The 19,932-nt window shown below is 43.9% G+C and overlaps 1 protein-coding gene across 2 annotated transcripts in view; it reads right to left on the bottom strand.

Annotated features, from left to right (window-relative positions):
• Positions 1-19,932, bottom strand: part of CRYL1 (crystallin lambda 1) — a 151,157-nt gene that overhangs the window by 7,433 nt on the left and 123,792 nt on the right. For both annotated transcript variants that reach the window (XM_088458524.1, XM_088458526.1), the window contains exons 6-7: positions 14,302-14,407; positions 1,439-1,545 (exon numbers count right to left, since the gene is read on the bottom strand). In XM_088458524.1, coding sequence (XP_088314650.1) covers positions 1,439-1,545; positions 14,302-14,407 — 213 coding nt within the window. The remainder of the gene's footprint in view (positions 1-1,438; positions 1,546-14,301; positions 14,408-19,932) is intronic.

Genomic DNA, 19,932 nt, shown 5'->3' with positions numbered 1-19,932 from the left:
CAAAATGCAGGTGTGTCTTACTGTTACTGTCTTACTGTTTAAATGCCGTTGCATGGGCGTGCATAAATTAGCCACTGCCATCTCCTACACGGCATGAGAACCCTCTGTGTGTCAGGAGAGCTGAAGGGTTTGCAGCTGGTCAGACCTGCCACAAGGGCAAGATGGCTGCTCGATGTGCATATGAGAAGGAAGCAGTGGGCGTCCTAATGCTCAGGTAAGCTTTGTAACTATTAGCATATTTTTGCAGCTGTGTTCCATGCGAAATCGCAGCTGTGAACGCGTTAGCGTCCATCCCTAAACAGGCCCTAACTTTGGAAAGTGAGGGAAACCGACAAGTTATTACAGAAACCATGTTGGATCATGGACTAGACGGAAGTTTCAAGTATAGACATAATACGATGCTTGGACATTTGGCGCATGGCAAGTGAACAGAGTATATGCCAATCACATTGGAAAAGTGTTTAATCATCAATAACTACTTCACACTAAATCAGGGCACCTGATTGGTTCGTCCTGTGTGACTCTCAGCTTTAATATTTAACGTAGATGTTGAATTTCTAGCACTTGCTTTGAGAAAAGCCTTTCCCGGAGAAAAGGTGCCTACACACTAGACAATATTTTGCCCGATTTCGACGTATCGGAACGACAAATCGTGTAAAATATGTCCAAATCGTGAGTGTCTACTCACGATAACGATACCGAGGCGCATCCCCGCGGGCCGAACATGGCATCTTCAGTTCTTTTGACTACAGCAGGCAACATCTGCCAATCTCGTTAACGAGATTAGGTGGTTGGTCAGATCGTTTGTCAGATTGGACAGTTTATGCAAGATATCATTTGTCTGGGAGTGCAGGGGAGGTGCCGGGGGAGTTCAAGGGAAATCGTTGACATCACATCTTTTGCGAGTCAAGTGTGTACGCTCCTTAAGTGTAGACAACTAATTATAATTAATCTATGTATGTACAAAAAGTTATTTTATTTATTTCTGAACCAAAATGGACAATAATGGTTATTCTGGAGCTTTTATGTTACTTGGTTATAAAATAAATCCTAGTAATCTGGAATTGTGATACTGAAATAGGGATGAATCTATTTGGTTTATATTTATCCAACATTTTACCTCAGGTTGCGAGTCAGGGGCAAGATCTGGCCGTGAGGGCCACCTCCCCTCGAGCATTGACCCCTTTAAGTTACCTCTTTTCAGATCCAAGATTATAGTCGGGTTGAGTGAGGGAGACCAGAAGTATATTAAGGTATTTTAGATAGACAGAGGTGCAAAGCCTAAATTTCATCTCAGCAGATAGGTCTGCTACTAAAATCCTGGCAACAAGAATTGTATACACTTATTGCTTGATATTTACATTAGACAAATACAATGGAAAAATGCAAAAGATTGTGCCCACAAACATTAATCCAGATTAACAGGCCTCAGAGATACCTGATCAATCTGCTCAGCAACTTCACCACTAAAATTAGGCACTGGTCCGAAAGTGGCCAGGACCCGGTGTATGCCTTCTCCGTAGCGTTCACAGTAACTCTTGAACCCTGAAACAGATCAGACCGCATAAATCATGATTAAAGAAATTCAGTCATCAAAAATAGATCACAAGTATGTTTACGCTTGTTGGTAAACTCCACCTCAATATACAAAACTGTTATTATTTTTCCGAACAACATAAAAAAAATGCATTTGTTAATTACCAAGTTCTATTTTTAAGCCATTTTAGTGCCTTTTAGTTTGGCTGGCAGATAAGGTATAATACAAATACACTGCTTTTTAGTGAATAAGCTAGGTGTACAGTAGATGAAAATGCAGGCTAGGATTCAACATAGGAGATTCAGTTTAAAAGCTAGGTAGTGTGTTCCTGGGGGTTGGGTAAGGGAAGGTCAGTATGCTGACTGTCATAATACTGACAGTGTCATCCCAAAATGATGTCTGTAAGTATTATAACTAGGGGTGAGCGGGTTCGGATTTCTGAAATCCGAACCCCCCCCGAGCCCCCCCGATCCGAGGCCGATCCGAGTCAGGCTCGACTTTTCCCGCCTGACTCGGATCTGAAATCGAGGCAAAACGTCATCATCCCGACATCCAGGTCTCGAGGGTTTTGGATCCTATATAAGGTACCCGCGTCGGCGCCATTTTCTCACTCGGCTGTTGTCAGTGAAGAGGGAGGGTGGGAGTTATGGCTGACTGGGCTGTGTAGTGTAGTGTAGTGCAGAGTAGTGTTGTGCTGTGCTGCTGTTGTCCATAGGGGCTGTGTCCACTACTTCAAAGTCCATAGGGGCTGGCTGTGTTGTGCTGTGCTGCTGTTGTCCATAGGGTCTGTGTCCACTACTTCAAAGTCCATAGGGGCTGGCTGGACTGTGTTGTGCAGTCAGTTGTCCATAGGGGCTGTGTCCACTCCAAAGTCCTGTGCAGTGTCCCAGTCCTAAAGGGGTGCTATAGTGCTGTCCAGGGGGTGCTCTGTCCGTCAGGGGTGCTCCCCCCAAGTGCTAAAAAAAGTATATTTTTTCTGTGTTTGTGAATTGTGTGCACAGTAGCCGCACGTACATCAACAAAGTAGTGCCAAGCGTGCGCCTGTGTCATAAGTAAAGGGCCGGCTGGCTTGACCGTTAAAGGGTGCTGTAACCCCCAAAGTACACTCCAAACCAAATAAAAAAATATTTTCTGTGTTTGTGAATTGTGTGCACTGTGGCTGCACGTGCATCAACAAAGGAGCAGAGCCAAGCGTGTGCCTGTGTCCCATTAGTAAAGGGTTGGCTGGCTTGTCCATTAAAGGGTGCTGTAACCCCCAAAGTACACTCCAAACAAAAAAAATATATATTTTCTGTGTTTGTGAATTGTGTGCACTGTAGCCGCACGTACACCAACAAAGTAGTGCCAAGCGTGCGCCTGTGTCATAAGTAAAGGGCTGGCTGGTTTGACCATTAAAGGGTGCTGTAACCCCCAAAGTGCACTCCAAACAAAATAAAAAATATTTTCTGTGTTTGTGAATCGTGTGCACTGTGGCTGCACGTACATCAACAAAGGAGCAGCGCCAAGCGTGCGCTTGTGTCCCATAATAAAAGGCCGGCTGGCTTGTCCGTTAAAGGGTGCTGTAACCCCCAAAGGGCACTCCAAACCAAATAAAAAAATATTTTCTGTATTTGTGAATTGTGTGGGCTGTAGCTGCACGTGCATCAACAAAAGAGCAGCGCCAAGCGTGCGTCTGTGTCCCATAAGTAAAGGGCCGGCTGGCTCATTTCTTAAAGGGTGGTGTAACCCACACAGTGCACTAGTCTCCAACAAAAAGAAAAAATTATTTTCTGTGTTTGTGTGCGCCTTAGCCGCATGTATATATCAATATAACATAAATGGAGGACCAAACTTTCTCCCAAAAAAATAAAATAGGGAAAGATCAAGAACCACTTCCTCCTAGTGCTGAAGCTGCTGCCACTAGTCATGACATAGACGATAACATGGCATCAACGTCGTCTGCCAAGGCCGATGCCCAATGTCATATTAGAGGGCACATACAATCCCAAATGACAAAGTTCAGGAAAATGACCTTGAAAAAAACATTTAAATCATCTGAAGAGAAACGTAAACTTGCCAATATGCCATTTACGACACGGAGTGGCAAGGAACGGCTAAGGTCTTTCCCTATGTTCATGACTAGTGGTTCAGCTTCACATGACGATGGAAGCCCTCCTCCCACTAAAAAAATCAAACGAGTTAAGCTGGCAAAAGCACAGCGAAGAACTGTGCGTTCTAAGAAGATATCACAAATCCCCAAGGAGAATCCAAGTGTGGTGGCGGTTGCGATGCTTGACCTTCCCAGCACTGGACGGGAAGAGGTGGCTCTTTCCACCATTTGCACGCCCCCTGCAAGTGCTGAAAGGAGCACCCACAGTCCACTTGCTGATATGCAAATTGAAGATGTCACTGTTGAAGTACAACAGGATGAGGATACTGGTGCAGCTGGCACTGAAGAGGAAGTTGGCGAGGAGGATTCTGATGGTGATGTGGTTTGTTTAAATCAGGCTCCGGGGGAGACAGTTGTCGTCCGTGGGATGAAAAAGCCCATCACGGTCATGCCTGGGCAGAAGACCAAACATTCCACCTCTGGTGGCAATATTCCTATCCAAATCCGGACAACAACTGTCTTGCCATATGTACCATATGTAAAGGTGAAATAAGTAGGGGTAGGGACGTTAACCACCTAGGAGCGCTTTCATAAAAAGTTACTGTCAAGTTCAGAAACTTTGGCTAAGACCGTAAGCAGTCCAGGGACACCTAAATCCCTTTTTCCTGTTTTATCCAAGGAATTGGTGGATGAGGAGGATGAGGACGACATCTTGCCTCCGTAGAGCCAGTTTGTGCAGGGACACATTAATTGCCAGCTTGTTTTGTGGGGGCCCAAACGAACCAATCATTTCAGCCCCAGTCATGTGGCAGACCCTGGCGCTGAAATGATTGGTTTGTTAAAGTGTGCATGTCCTGTTTATACAACATAAGGGTGGGTGGGAGGGCCCAAGGACAATTCCATCTTGCACCTCTTTTTTTTCTTTGCAGTATGTACTGTTTGGGGCCTAGTTTTTCAAACTGCCATCCTGTCTGCCACTGCAGTGTCACTCCTAGATGGGCCACGTGTTTGTGCCGCCCACTCGTGTCGCTTAGCATAGTCATCCAGCTACCTTGGTGCAATCTTTTGGCCATAAAAACAATATTGTGAGGTGTGAGGTGTTCAGAATAGACTGGAAATGAGTGGAAATGAAGGTTATTGAGGTTAATAATTGCATAGGAGCAGAAAACCCCACAAATTCTGTGATTTAAGCTGTTTTTATGCTTTTTTTCAAAAAAATACAGATCCAAAACACAAAACCCAGAACCCAAAACACGGAAGGGTGGTTTTGGCAAAACCAATCCAGATCCAAAACACGAAGAAAGATCCAGATCCAAAACCAAAACACGAAAAGTGGCTGGTGCACACCCCTAATTATAACCCTTCTAACCGTGCTGGTGTTGGTTAGTCTACACCTGGTAGAGCGTAACTAGTTCCTAGATTTATTGGATCAGGTAGAACAACAGGTCGAAAATGACACAGGGATATTACAGGTGTAACAGCGGTATGCACATTGCATATATAGGCAGCCTGGAGCTCAGGGCGTTGCTGGGTGTGGTAGTGACTAATATACTGGCGGGTGGTAGTGGTGATGGCCTAGTATACTTTTGGTTCAGCTGTGTTGCTCTGGGTGGCCCTGTACGGTGAAAGTCTCCTGAGACTGTCCGTCCTCAGAGAATGCCAGAGAGTAAAGGCGCGCAGAGATGCCACGCAGAGGTCGGGCCTATCTGACTGCCGGCTCAGTCCTTCATGTCAGATGCTGGAGGGAGGCAGAGCAGGAGTGAACTAATCCCAACACTCATGAGCATCATAGCCACATTTGACTTCTCTTTCCTGCAATGGAAGACATATAGGGATAGGCAAAGACATTTGGCAAAATAAAGCATCAGTAGTTTGAAAATAATTTCAGTCCACATTTCTGCAGGAGACCATTTTGAGCATGGGCAGTTAACTCCATAGTCAACATGTCAGCGGCATTATCCTCAGTGAGTATATGATACATAACAGAAGCATTTTCTACCAGTTCCCTAACAAAGTGGCGTTTGAAGGAAATGTGTTTGGACCTACTGCAATGCTTTGTGCTAGAGGACAGATCTATTGCATTTCTAATTATTATCGCATGCAATGCTTATACTCTTATCTGCATTGAAAATAACCAATTCACACATAGTGACCTTTAGCCACAATATATATATTAATCAGGAGAGGTGTATTACCACAACGTTTAGCAATATACAAAGAAACACAAGAGTTTTTATTATTGTTTTTTCTGCTTGACCTGCCATGCTTTGCTGCTCATTTAATTGACATTAGAACCTATAACCACATGCTGGCTATTGATGTCTAAATATTACAGCATCTGGATATATGTACGGAGAGACACAGGTGCTTTACATATTGGTGTTCATACATTTAATAACACCTATTTCTCTTCTGCTCAACCTGCCATGCTTTGCTGCTCATTCAATTGACACTGGAACTTTTAACCACTATGCTGGTTACTGATGTCTGAATGCTAACCTTAAATCATTGCTGCAACTAATAACAGAGACAATACTGGAGACTGACGTATGCATATTGGTTGCTACTAACAACTGGACTGTTTCTAAATACCAATACATGCAAGTTGGTTATTACTTATAGACATGGTATTGATGGCTGTTTCCATATCTGCATTTTAGCCCTTAACTGGGCCCAAGGATACCTGTCACACCTGGGCACTAGAAATACCTCCGTTGAGGTCGAGAACCAAGGGGTTAGGATAACCGTGAGATACAATGACTATGTCCTCTAATTGCACCCATGCCCGCTACCACGGGAACCAGGACGCACGCATAGAAGCCCTAGCAGGCCCCGAGGAGATTACTCAGCCATAACTCATCACTACAGTTGGCGTCTGAAAGCCTCAGAGCCTATAGATACCAGTTCAGCAGTGAGTAAAGGCCGATCCCAGGCCGCATCCTGACAATACCAATATCCAACTATACTGTGATATACTGTGATTATCTATATGGACATGTAATTAATTGTGTTAGACATACTGTACCTAAATCTGTGTGCACGCAGTTTTATTGGTAGTTTTGTAACTAATAATTCTACCATTGACTTTTTAGTCTGTCATGGTATACGGAATTTTTATTATTATAATTTTTTGAATTGTCATTAAAAACATGTCATGTGATTTGCTTTAGCGCTTCCTTTAGTTAGTTTTTGTATATACTTTAGCCACAATGCCTCCTTGGCTGTCTCGGTCAGGATCATATACTCCACATCTGTGGTGGGCATGGCCACTGTTGGTTGCTTCCTGCTCGCCCAACTGACAGCTGCACCTACCATGGTGAATACATATACAGTATAGGAAAGCCTGTCATCTTCATCTGCTCCCCAATCAGCAGCACAAAATGCTTGTAAATCTAAAGTCCCAAACTTCCTGAACTTTAGCTATAGAGATCTGGTTACCTTTAAATATCTGAAGATGTGTTTGATGACCGTCCAGTGTCTTCCAGAACTATTTAAGCATTGGGCTATATCAGGATGGGTGCCACAGCTTGTGGTCCTATAGCACTTTAACAGGGCTCTGTATTTGTAGCTGGACACATGGCCTTTGAGATCTTCGTACTCCTATCGATGGGAGCATTAACTGCCTTTGCATTCGACATCCCAAAACGTCTTGAGCATCGCCTTAATATAGCCCTTTAATCCATGATAACTGTCCCAGCACTTAGATCTTGTACGATCCTTAGACCTAACAGTTGCTGTATGGACTCGAGGTCTTTTAATTTAAATCTATCAGCCAAAAAAGAAGTGACTCTCACTATCTTGTCTTCATGCTCTGCCAAAAATAGGTCATCCACATAGACAAGAATGACGAATAGCTTCTCATCTTTTCACTTAAAGTATAAGCAATGATCAGTCCTTGAACGAGTGAAACCTATCTCCGGTAGGACGTTGTCCAAGTTTTTATACCAGCAGCAACAGCTCTGCTTGAGTCTGTATACTGATTTTTTTCAAAAGACACAACTTCCCTTCTGGAAATTAATTTACATCATAGTGTTCCGGTGGCTCCATGTAAATCTCTTCCAATTCACCTTTCAAATATGCTGAGTCGAAATTAAGTTGGGGTACCAGTGGATCATATGCAGCAGCTATAGCAATGATTATACGCAGTGTGTTGTATCTTGCCACAGACGAGAAGGTCTCCCTGTATTCAATACCAGACTTTTAAGTGAAGCCTTTGGTGACAAGAATAGCTTTATATAGTGCAAGGCTCTTATCAGTATTAAGTTTCTTATGGTCTCACGTATGTTGGATTGCTTTTCATCCAAGCTTAGAAGCTCTGTATCTATAGCTGACCTCCATTCATGAAAGTCCACCTTTGACATTGCCTCATGGAGTGTTTCGGGATTGCAGTAGATGAAGTTTGCATATTCTTCATCATACCTTTTGTGAGGTTTCCCTGTATTACTTCTCATGGAACACCTGTTCCCTAACTAGTCATTTACATTTGTTGTTTCACATTCTGGCATGCTTCCAGTTTCAGGCTTGTCTGTAACACCAAAGAAGGTTGTGGTGCCAATGTCCCGATTGTGATCAACTGGAGTAGTCTCGTGAAACACTACGTCCCCTGGGCAATTTCTTTGTTTTGACTTTCTATGCCACGTTTTTGGTGAACTGTTGGACTTACGAGTCATCATTACACAACATCTTTTGGTGTCAAATATGCATTGGTGTTAGTACCAGGTTGCTGAAGCAATAACAGACCCTCTTTGATTGTACACAACGCACCGACCCTTTACAAACTGGACTCTGTAACCTCTTTTGTCAAAAACACTTATGCCAATTAGCTTGGTTCCTAGGTCAGGCACAAATAGTATGTCATCCACATCAGTGACAACTTCCTGCCTCTCACTCTTAAGCATAGTGTAATTGTGCCAACTTGAGTAGTATGCAAGACCTTGCCTCATATACAACAGAATTTGGATGACTCACATGGCTTTAATGACTTGAACCAATTTTCATTACAGCTGAAATGCCTTATGGCTCCCGAGTCCATGTACCAGCAGTCCCTCTAGTGGTTGTCTGTTACATTCAAGGATGACTCATTCCCGCTTTCACTTTTAAGTGATTAAGTGCAACTTGATACATCTGCAATCTGAGGCCTTATGTCCCAACTTCTGACACTTGAAACATCAGATCTTAAATTTTTTGTGCTTTGAATTTTTAGACAAAATAACAGAATTCTCACTATTTGTTTCAGTAGGTATGCAATCTTGAAACTGCAATAAATTAGCACATACATTCTCAGTGACTAGCTTTGTAGTACTCGACTCTAATGCTACTACCAAGAAGTCGTACTCCTGCGTAATGTTTTGCAGCATCACCATAGCAACCTCTTCATCATCAATTGTGATGCCAACTGAAATCAACTGCTGAGAGATGGATAACATTCTGTCTATGTACTTGTACACATTCAGAAGGTTGCCTGGTTCTGAATGTCGACAGTTAAAAGGTTAGCATGTTCATTAGGTAGACAATAATTGTGTAGACATGCATTTAGGTTAACAGCTTTAAATGGTCAACACATTCAAAAGGTCACAATTTAATACACATGATTTTTAGGGTTAGGTTTATCTATGTGTCAACATTTTAGTGTCAGCTTTTTAAATGTCAACCTTTTGACTGTGTTGCCTTAAATACATGTCTAGACAATGATGGTCGGCCTAATGAAAATGTCAATCTTTTTACTATCGAAATTCAGGCAATCTTCTGGGGTTGACCTTTTCAACCACACCCACAATCACATGCTCTATTCCCTTCCTAATTCCTTGATCATCGCACACAGACTTTTAATATTTAGATCTTACAACATATGTGTAACAAATTGCCATTCTCTTCAGTATTTATTACTGCATGAAGTTAACGTTCTGGAACTTGTACATAGAGCACAGGCAGCATCAGCACTGGAATCTGTTCACACTACTATCATGTTATACTAAAGGACAGCTTCTTCTTTCTTCCTCCATTCTCTCTGCACTACAGCATTTCAGTCTATTCAGCTAACAGATTTCTATCTTAGCAGAGTCTGGTGCTCTCAATGTTCTGTTTATTGTGTCCTCAGAATTCCGTCCAATTCACCTTTTAGCTCAAAGGTCCCTTAGGATGCGCAGGATTTTCTCATTATGTCATTCTCTGAATTGAGGTCATGCCAAGAAAAAGCAGCAGTGAGCAGGGCAGAAAAAGTTCTAGTACAAAAAAATATATATCAAACTCTGCCGGCAATCGATGTGCCGTTCTGGAATGGCAGATCGCAACCAGTAACATTGCTAGTTTTTCCTTACACCCATAGAGGTGCACAGGAAAAGTAGCAGTTACAGGTACTATATATGGCTCATAGGTGCGTAGCCGAGCATCGCGGCTAAGTGAATTGCCACCGCCTTTTCTTTTGCCAAACTGTCCACATTTGAAGTTATATATTATACCCACTATTAGCTCTGGAAAGTGCCTAAGCAAAGGGTCCTCCTCACCCTAATCACAAATCAAAATACCCGACATCTTTAGTATATAATGTCAGGGTAGTATTTATAATATTTTTTAGTTTACATTTTCAGTTTAACATATGCTGTAGCAAACCTGTGTATAGTAATAGACAGCAGGAATCACGGGGTTCATATTTATCATATCCTGCATTTTTAATGTGGTTGGAATATGATAATAAAGACTTAATTCGTTTTTCTCAAATTTAGCAAACTTTTCTCGACAGCACACGGTCTCTGAAAAGAGCCTGACCTGGTGAAGAGTTGGAAGCAAAGTGTCAGTGGTTCGGCTCGCGTAACCTCACGCAGCAATAGGGCCGCGAATACGTCAGTATGGGCTGACAGGGACTCTCTGTTAAAAGATGCTAAAAAGAGTAGCCCATAGGCCAACACCGTCCGAAACTTGGTAAATTTGGCAATTGACAAGTTTCCATGGGGACTGCTTTTGCAATCGGAAATGGAGTACCCACTACATACTTCCTGGGGATGCTTACATATTACTTACGACATAAAAAATATCCAAAAGAAAAGAAAAAAAAAATCTGTGGTAGCACTAATAAGAATAAACACTTTTCTTATATGGCAGAAATATACAATAACATCATAGCAAATTGAAAGTATAACAATACATTTAATAATAATAGTAAAAAAAAAAATCTATCTAAATTCTATCACATCAACAATGGAATCACAAATATAATATGTACATATCATTGCTGCAACTTCTTTAAAAATAGCCATCAACCATCAGACTAATAAAATACTGTTTGTAATACGATAGTGAGTACTGATGGAGGGACCAAGGACCTCATTCAGAGTCGGTCGAAGCGGCCGCACGGTCATACGGGAAAAGGGGCCGGATATGCAAATTATTCCCTCGCAAGTTGCGTCCCTAAGTTGGGATCGGTAGCTGGCCGACCAAGGGGAGGAAGCGGCCGGAAGACAAAAAAATACGCCCCCTTCTCGTACGCATTGCACGTCATCTCCGGGCATATAAGGATTAATCGAGAACATCGGGCACCATCGGAACTGGTCGTAGAGCTTAAGGTTGACCGTACCCTCTCTTAAGCTCTACGATCATGTCAGTGTAAAAACCACCCATGTCACGTGTGCCATGACGCTACTTTGTTAATTATGCACTCCTATAATCCGTATGCACTCCAATAAAATGCCGTTCGCATAATTAGGCACGCCTGCGTTCGGATCTCCACTCCCCCGTTTTCAAGCACCTTCCCTTGTTACCACCCACAAACGCCTCAATCTGTCACTCAAACTACCGACCTGGCTGTGTTCAAGGAGAGAGAAATTTCTGATCGTAGCGGCTAGTTTGCGCACGCGTATTGCGAACTTTACGTATGCGCAGTATAGCGAACATCGGTGGCGTATGACTGTGCGGCCGCTTCGACCGACTCTGAATGAGGTCCCAAGTCCTCCCTTCTAACAATAGTGTGTGCAACTACAAGTCCCAGAGTTAGTGCTTTGATTTTAAATAAAGTAATAAGTGCCAACATATCTCAGTGAGTTAGTTCTCTATGGGGAACACAATGAGTCCCAGCTGAAGATGTTAATCTGCACAGTATATTCAATAAAACTCTGGATTGATGATAAAGTGAAGTGAAATACCAGATGAAGTTCCGGCTAGTAAGTAGCTCCCCAGTACAGTGTGCATACCCGTGGCCCCCCGGCTTGTCCCCGCTGCCGTTGTCCGTGCAGTGGAGATCTCTAGCAGCACTGTTGGTGATCTTTCTATTGCAGCAATGAGGGCTGACGTCTCTCCAGCAGAGACAGCTTTTGAAGTATCGGTGCTCCGTAATAGAAGGATGAAATATTGTAACAATATAAAGGAGCCGTGTGAAGATCAAAATCAATCCAGACCCCCCAGTAAAAATCTACCACCTTAGTATAGTCAGTGACTGCAGTGGCTACAATGTGGCTGGCAGTGGCTTCCCATTGGAAGCGCTACCTGCCAGTCACATACACAACAGGCAGTCTCAGGGGGAGGTGTCTCCTCCCCCTGGGACTGCCAGTCCAGGCTGCTATTAGAGAAGAGTGGGTTCCAGTAGGGAGCAGCTTCTCTGCCAGCTGTACCCGGCTCCTTGGGGCTGCAGACGATGCAGCCCTTTGGAAGCCAGTGATATGTGCATTTGTGGTGCCACGCCGCTAGTGCGCATGCGTCTGTCAGATTGATTGCGCAGGTGCCGGGACTAGGCCAGAGGATCTGAGAGGGTAGGAGCGACCGCTGATCCAGACACTATACCACACACCTCTGAATAGTTTAGCCTGTATCCAGGCTTTATCAAAGAGCAATATAATAGAGTATAATTAATATGCCGCCTAGTTTTTCCAAGAATTTTTCAATAAAGACTATAAAGAGCAAAGACATCTCTTCAAGTTTAACTAAATAAGCAGCAAGTTCCTTAATCGAAGCAAATTTATTTTGCACTATGAGGTTTGCATTGTGAGGTTTTATGTTGCCATACAGACCCAGGCCCTGGGCTACCTTTCAAAATGTCCTTATTGCAATGCCCCCCTGACTTCACACACAAGTGAATTTCTTGCCTGTCATTCATGTGTGTTCAAAGCCTTCCAGGTACATTCAGGTGCGCCGAACGGGGTGGGAGCAGGTACTACTTACCCATGCCGGTTGGAGGGGACCGGCAGATGCCCGAGTCAGCTGCTATAGCTGGCCGCTATATATCAGCACAGCCGCAGTGGCACATCGGGCACTGAGAGAGAGGAGACTGCAACTGCTCAGCAACAGCAGTCTCCTCTCTCTCACTGCTTGATGTGCCGTGGTAGTGGGCAGGTTACAGGTGGGGGTGATCATCACACTGATCGAGTGCACTCATAGTAATTTAAAAACAAAAAAATGTTAGGTAGGGGCGTGGCCAAGCCATCCGTAATTAGCCATGCACCCTCAGTGACTGGTCTGTTGGAGCTCTTGACAGCCCTGTGTACATTCTAAGAACATATGTCACCATGTGCATTCTACCCAAAGTAGCCTATATTTTCCTGAAATGCTATAGACCTCTTTATATCATGAAGCATTCCACTGTCAAAAGATGCAATAGTCTTATAATGGAAAACTATAGTGGAAGTTTATTATAATGAATCGCATCAGTCCGTCATTTGGCATGTAACTTCACATGTACAAGATCTACCATGCACAGACAGTGGGTTGCCATTGCACAGGAAAGAGAGAGGTTGATGCTGTACTGCAGGATGTGTAATAGTTGTGATTTAATGAGGTCCGATCTCTGTGTGCGTGCTCGTTGCCATAGCAACTTGTGCAAAGAAAGTCAGTGCAGAAATATTCAGGAGTGGTACCAACTTTTATATACACGATGCATGGGATAATGCAAATTTCCCAGTCATTTTAGTGATATGTTTTATTGAAAGGCAGACTCCTATTTTCTAAAACATATACAAGTCAATAAAATCCAATCCAACATTGCAATGCTTTACGTTAGATTTATGATACACTGCATTTTTACAGTGGGTGGTGGTCAGCAAGTAAAATACTAATTTCTGTACATCATGACTTTATGCAGCAGTAAAGAGCCTCTGTTTAGGAATTAAAGTTGCTTAGTGTTTTTTATTTTGAGTTACCTCTGCAATACCAGTTCAGCTAAGTCACATAAATAGCATATGGTAGCTTGTATAATGGAAGAAAAGCCCTGAGCTCAGATATGGAATAAAGAGCAATGCTTGGAAGTCAAAGGTTCTCCAGTGCCACTGCCATCTACAAGTGGTCCTCTGCCCTCTACCAGCGGCCCTCTGCCCTGTCTACCAGGAGCCCCTCTGCCCTGTCTACGAGCAGCCCCTCTGCCCTGTCTATGAGCAGCCCCTCTGCCCTGTCTACCAGCTAACCTATGCCCTCCACCAGCAGTCCCCTGCCCTCCAACAGCGGCCCTGTGCCTTCTCTACAAGTGGCCCTCTGCCTGCGCCTCCCCTGCCCTCAACTTAGTCCCTCTGCTACCGGCCCTCTGCCCTCAACTAGCAGCCTTCTGCCCTCTACCACTGCCCCCCGCCACCTCAACCTTGGCCCTCTACCAGCGTCCGTCTGCCACTCTCTGACGCAGTCACCAGACAAGAGTTCTTGGCTGTTCTGTGGTTGATACGTAACTTATTTCATTTAATTTAATTTTAGATGAAGATCTCACCTTCTGCATTAAGATGGGCAGTTTCCAGGGGACCAAGAAAAGCATATCTCATCCCCAGACCCTCCGACATGACAATATCCACATCCCTTGGGGATATCACTCTGTCCTAATAGGAAACAGCACGACAGCATCAAAATGGAGGGAATCATTTTGGTCTCATGCAATAAATATAATGATATAAAGTGCACACTGTGCTATGTAAGTGCAAATATTGCAAGAATACAAACATTAATACATATATATATTCATGTACATATATACAGTACATAACACAAAAGCTTATGAGTGTGTGCAAATTTACAATACAAAGTGTCAACTGTGCATGTGCAACAAATTCAAATATAGTAATAAATATTATAAAAAATCAAGATAAATTAGTAGATGATGAGTACATTAACAGGTATATAAATTTAATCACAAGAAATACCCCGAGCAAATGGGGCAACAACATACAATACATATAATGAAAATGCCACTGACAGACGTCAAAAACAGCATAAAAATAGGGAATGAAATGTGGAGTAAAAAAAATGGAAGGATAAAAAGGGAATGGCTTATCTGAATATAGAAAGGTAAGTTCATGTAAGGTGGAATTAGGAGTTATCAACGCGTTTCGTCCGGCTACTAGACTTCCTTGAAGAAGTCCAGTATATATACACGCACACACATCTCTGTCTTAGTGTGTATCCACGTGATGTATCAGTAACACAGCCTTTTCTCTTCCTTCATCCCTGTACAGCAATAGGGAATGGGCAAACAACACCCATGGTTTGGTTGCAGCAGTCTTCAGTAGGGGCATCCAGCGGCCACATAGGGTAGTGGCTTCTTTACCAGCTGGGATTTGCTTAATCATTATCTACAATGTGAGCCCAGTGGAACGGCCCTTTGGTTGGTAGAAGAAGCCCCTAAATGGGTGGCCACAAATGATTACTCATAGCTCAGGACAGTCTGCATGTAGATGGGACAAGTCTAACATGACCCCCGGTTTATGGAATTCCCATCAATTTATTTCCTTCCTGGTTTAACCAAAAGGAAAGTTTACACACGGAAGTCCACAAACAAGGTGCGCCAAAGGGGCACTGACTCATATACATTGTCATTTATTGGAGGAAGTAGGAGTATGAAACCACAATTACTAAGTTAAAAAGTCAGCAGTAGAATGATACGTGCTATGTTATTGTTTTTAAAGGATTAATCCACTTGTGAATTCTATTTTAATACTGATATGTACTTTATGATATGATACTGTACTTTTTGGCAGTTACAACACCAGGCTTTTTTTTTTTTTAGTTTGCCAGATACACTCTCCAGCAGTTATCTAACACGACATGTAAAGGAAGAATACTGTTATTAGGGCAGGCACCTATGTGCTGCGAAACCATGTCCACCCCAGCAAGTTTAGATTCCTGAGTACAAATAACAATTTACTGTCATTTTTTATTTGCAATATCATGAATTTATTGTGCTTATTGTCTTTAGACACCAACTATTCGCATGTGCAGAACGGCTATGCTATCTCACTCGCAGACTGGCAGTGATTGACAGTCTGCTGCCATTTGTACGCGGGGAGGGGTCGGCGATGCCCTCCGTTCCCCGAAACGAAGGCGTGTCGCTGCCGTTGGGGGCGGGGGAAGAAGCCAGGATCTCTGTCAGCTGACGGAGATTTCTTGGCTTCTTCATCTCAACTGCGGCGGCCGGCTACGTGACTCATTGGGTCACCTTAGCCAGTCGATGTCCCGCAAAGTATCCGATGCTGCGTTGGACAACACAGCTCGGATACGTAATGCAGCAGGGGGCGTGATGCCTCCTGTGCATTACCATATCTGCACAGACGGAATTGCAAAGCTGCTTGCGAGCTGCTTACCTCACCCAGGATGCCACTAAAACCCTCATTCACTCACTGGTCATCTCCAGATTGGACTACTGCAACCTTCTCCTAGCTGGCCTCCCAGTCTCTCACCTCTCTCCACTACAATCAGTTCTCAATGCTGCTGCTCGGCTCATCTTCCTCTCCAGAATTTCTACATCTGCTTCCCCTATCCTTCAAGCCCTACACTGGCTCCCCTTCCTCTTCAGATGCCAATTCAAGGTTCTTACATTCGCCTAAAAAGCCCTCACCAAATCCTCTCCCACATACATTTCTGACCTTCTCTCCCCTCACACTCCCGCTCATCCACTTCGCTCATCTAATGCATGCCGCCTCTCTTGCCAACTGATTACTTCCTCCCACTCCCGCATCCAAGATTTTGCCCGTGCTGCTCCCTACCTTTGGAATGCTCTCCCTCTCCCTATCAGAATCTCCACCTCTCTACAAATCTTCAAACGGGCTCTCAAGACCCACTACTTCATCACGGCCTTCTAGCTCTCATCCTAACCCACCTCATGCTCTTTCCTCACTATCTTCCCCTTCTGTGTCACACCTGTCTGTCTGCCCCTCCCCTTTAGAATGTAAGCTCTCACGAGCAGGGACCTCTTCCCTCATGTGCGTCTCTTTACATTTTCTTCGACTCTTTTCTACCCATTAGGGCACCTAACACATGACTGCCAACTCCCTGCTGCTTATTGTGAGTGTCTAACTGCTATTGCAGCAATGTATATAAATTGTGTCCTTGTCCTGCACTGTAATGTACTGTAAGTTACTTGTTTCTTGTTCACTTGTTTAGTTCTATGTACTATGTAATGCGCTGCGGAACACTTGTGGCGCCATATAAATAAAGGATAATAATAATAATACCACCGTCTGAAGGTGAATCAGGTCCCAAATCTCTAGATACTGCCTGGAGATGTCCAGACTCCAGACCCTAATATTTAGGTTTCTTTTTCTCCACTGAGCCCTTCTATCTTCACTTTATACTTTTCACAATTTCAGTCGTAAATGTCTTGTTCTTATCCTGTCTATGGGGGTCATTCAGAGGTGTATGCTAACCCGAAGGTTAGAGCACATCGCAGTTGTTTGGGAGTCTGTGATTGCACAGGACTTGTTATGGGCATGTACAGAGCGGGTCCTGTGGTCTCGCACACAGTTGCCCCAAGCCTCTGCCTGATTGACAGTGCGGGGGGTGGGGACAGCCTGCATTCCAGGTAACGGGGCAGTACACATCCCGCACATGCCCAGTCCTCCAACATACGGAGATGTGCCCATAAGGTTAGCGTACATCTCTCAATCAGGCCCTAAGTCTACTGCACACTAATGTTTCATATGTCTAAGCTCATTCCCCCATATCCTAGGTAGGTCTTTGAAATACTATCAACCTTGTTTTACTTCATTTTAAAGATGTTTAGTTGATCACACACACACACCGTACTGGACCACTGCTAGAAGAGTTAACATGAATAAATTAATTTTAGCTGGATTTCAGGCTGGTGTGCATTTTGAGGCAAGCTAACCTCCATTCTCAAGACTTAGGGCCTGATTCAGCAAGGAACGCAACTGCTAATACGCACGCAATCAGCCGTACTGCACATGCATCGCAATGCGCGTGAGCGCGAACCGGCCACTGCAATCGGGACTGTGATCGCAGTGACTACGCAGATCCATCGCAGAGTGATTGACAGGAAGTGCCGTTTGTGGGTGGTGACGGGGGGGATGGGTGGCGAAACGTAGGCGTGCCAGTGCATTTGAACACTGTTGCAGGGGCTTGCATAAATTATCCCCTGTGATGCCATACGCCGCCTGAGACTTCACTGCGTGCGCTGAGGTTAGCAATTCCTGAGTAAGGTCTGACCTTGTGCAAGTGTGCGTGAGTCTGCGATTATACTCAATTGTACCGATGGTTTTGCAGTCTTGTCAAACATTACGGATGTGTGTAAGGTAAGGTGGGCGACACTATGAAGTGCTGCGGCAGCATAGCGATCGCAATGGATTTGCATACTATCGCAGTGGAACTGCGCGCGTAATCGCTATTGCAGTGGCAGTTGCGATCCGCAATGAATCAGGCCCTTAGACTGTAACATTACCCTTGGCATCCAGATGTTTGCCCAGAGTGTAGTCCTAGCTTCCCCCAGAGGCAAATCGATGGAGATTTTTGACTAGCTCGTACTCGGTTTGTATTGCACTCAATCATTTGCTTTTTTGCAAACATTCAAACTAATTATATTTTATCCCCACTGCTTACTTTTAGCACTTAGTGCAATGTATACATTTCTTTCATTCAGTTATGGGCTGTATCAACTATAGAAACTTTTTGTATTCCTCAAACTTCCACTAAAGGCCTTATAGCCACAACTTATGACTCCCTTAACTTCATTGGTTTGTTGTCTAAATGCACAAACTTGCTCGGTAATGTGACTTGGGGCGAGACCCTTGACGCAGAGCATTGGGAAGAGATATAGGAAAACATGTCATAATGAAACAGACAAAAATGAAAGTAAGACAACTCGATTTTATACATTTCTCATATAAATAACACATTAATAAAAAATAAATATAAGTGGAGATGTTGCATAGCACAGATGGTATAACGGTTAGCATTACTGCCTCACAGCACTGAGGGTCTGATTCAGAGCCGGTCGCTATTTGCGGACGGTCGTTCTGATAAAGGGGCTGGCTATTTAAATGAACCGTTCGCTCTTTGCGGTCTGTTGCCGCCTCTATGTCTGAATGAGCGAACGAAACATGCAGTCGTTTTTTTGAAAAATACGCCCTCTGGCCGCTCGCACCATACGTCATGTCCGCTATTTAATAGATTAATCGAGTACATCGAACAGCGTATGAACTGCTCGCTATTCTTGTGGTTGGTTTTTCCTACCGCAATCTTGCGAGCAGTTCTGACTATAAAGTGACGTGGTCGATGACGCTACTGTTTTAATTATGCACACCCTTAAAACGCCCGTTTTGACCTTTAAGCACGCCTGCGTTCTCACCTCCACTCCCCGTTTTCAAGCACCTTCCCCTGTTACCACCCACATACGCCTCCTCCTGTCACTCAAACTAGCAGGCATTCGCTATTTAGCGAGCACACGATTTTCGGCCGCACTGACTGGTTCGCGCATGCGTATTACAATCCGTATGCATGCGCAGATGTGCGAACATCGCTCAGAACGAGCGAACGGCCGCTTACGAGCGGCTCTGAATGAGGTCCTGAGGTCATTGGTTCGATACCCACTACGGCCCTGTGTGGAGTTTGTATATTCTCTCTGTGCTTGCGTGGGTTTCCTCCGGGTACTCCGGTTTCCTCCCACACTCCAAAATTATACTGGTAGGTTAATTGGCTCCTAACAAAATTACGCCTAGTGTGTGTGCATGTGGTAGGGAGTATAGAGTGTAAGCTCAACTGGGGCAAGGACGGATGTGAATGGCCGAATATTCTCTGTAAAGCACTGCGGAATATGTGTGCGCTATATAAATAACTGGTAATAATAATAATAATAATAGCAACCAATCAGAGTCTAGTTATTATCTTCTAGAAGGTGCTGTTAAGTGGAATCTAATTGGTTGCTATGGGCAACATCTAGAAACCTGCACCTTAGTAAATATATCCCTAGGAACTGATACATGTATCAGATGGAATTGATGACAAGTGAACTCATTCAACACCTTTAATAAGGTCTGGGAATCTTGTATCTCCTTTTAAATGTCCAGATACACTTCTTTTGAACTCTGGCCTTCATGAACCGCCAGCCTATCCCTCT

The sequence above is a fragment of the Taudactylus pleione genome, unplaced genomic scaffold (genome assembly GCF_031769625.1).
Source record: "Taudactylus pleione unplaced genomic scaffold, aTauple2 ptg000842l, whole genome shotgun sequence".
Taxonomy (NCBI): domain Eukaryota; kingdom Metazoa; phylum Chordata; class Amphibia; order Anura; family Myobatrachidae; genus Taudactylus; species Taudactylus pleione.
Note: the sequence above shows the minus strand (reverse complement) of the source record. Positions and strands in the feature narration are given on the sequence as shown.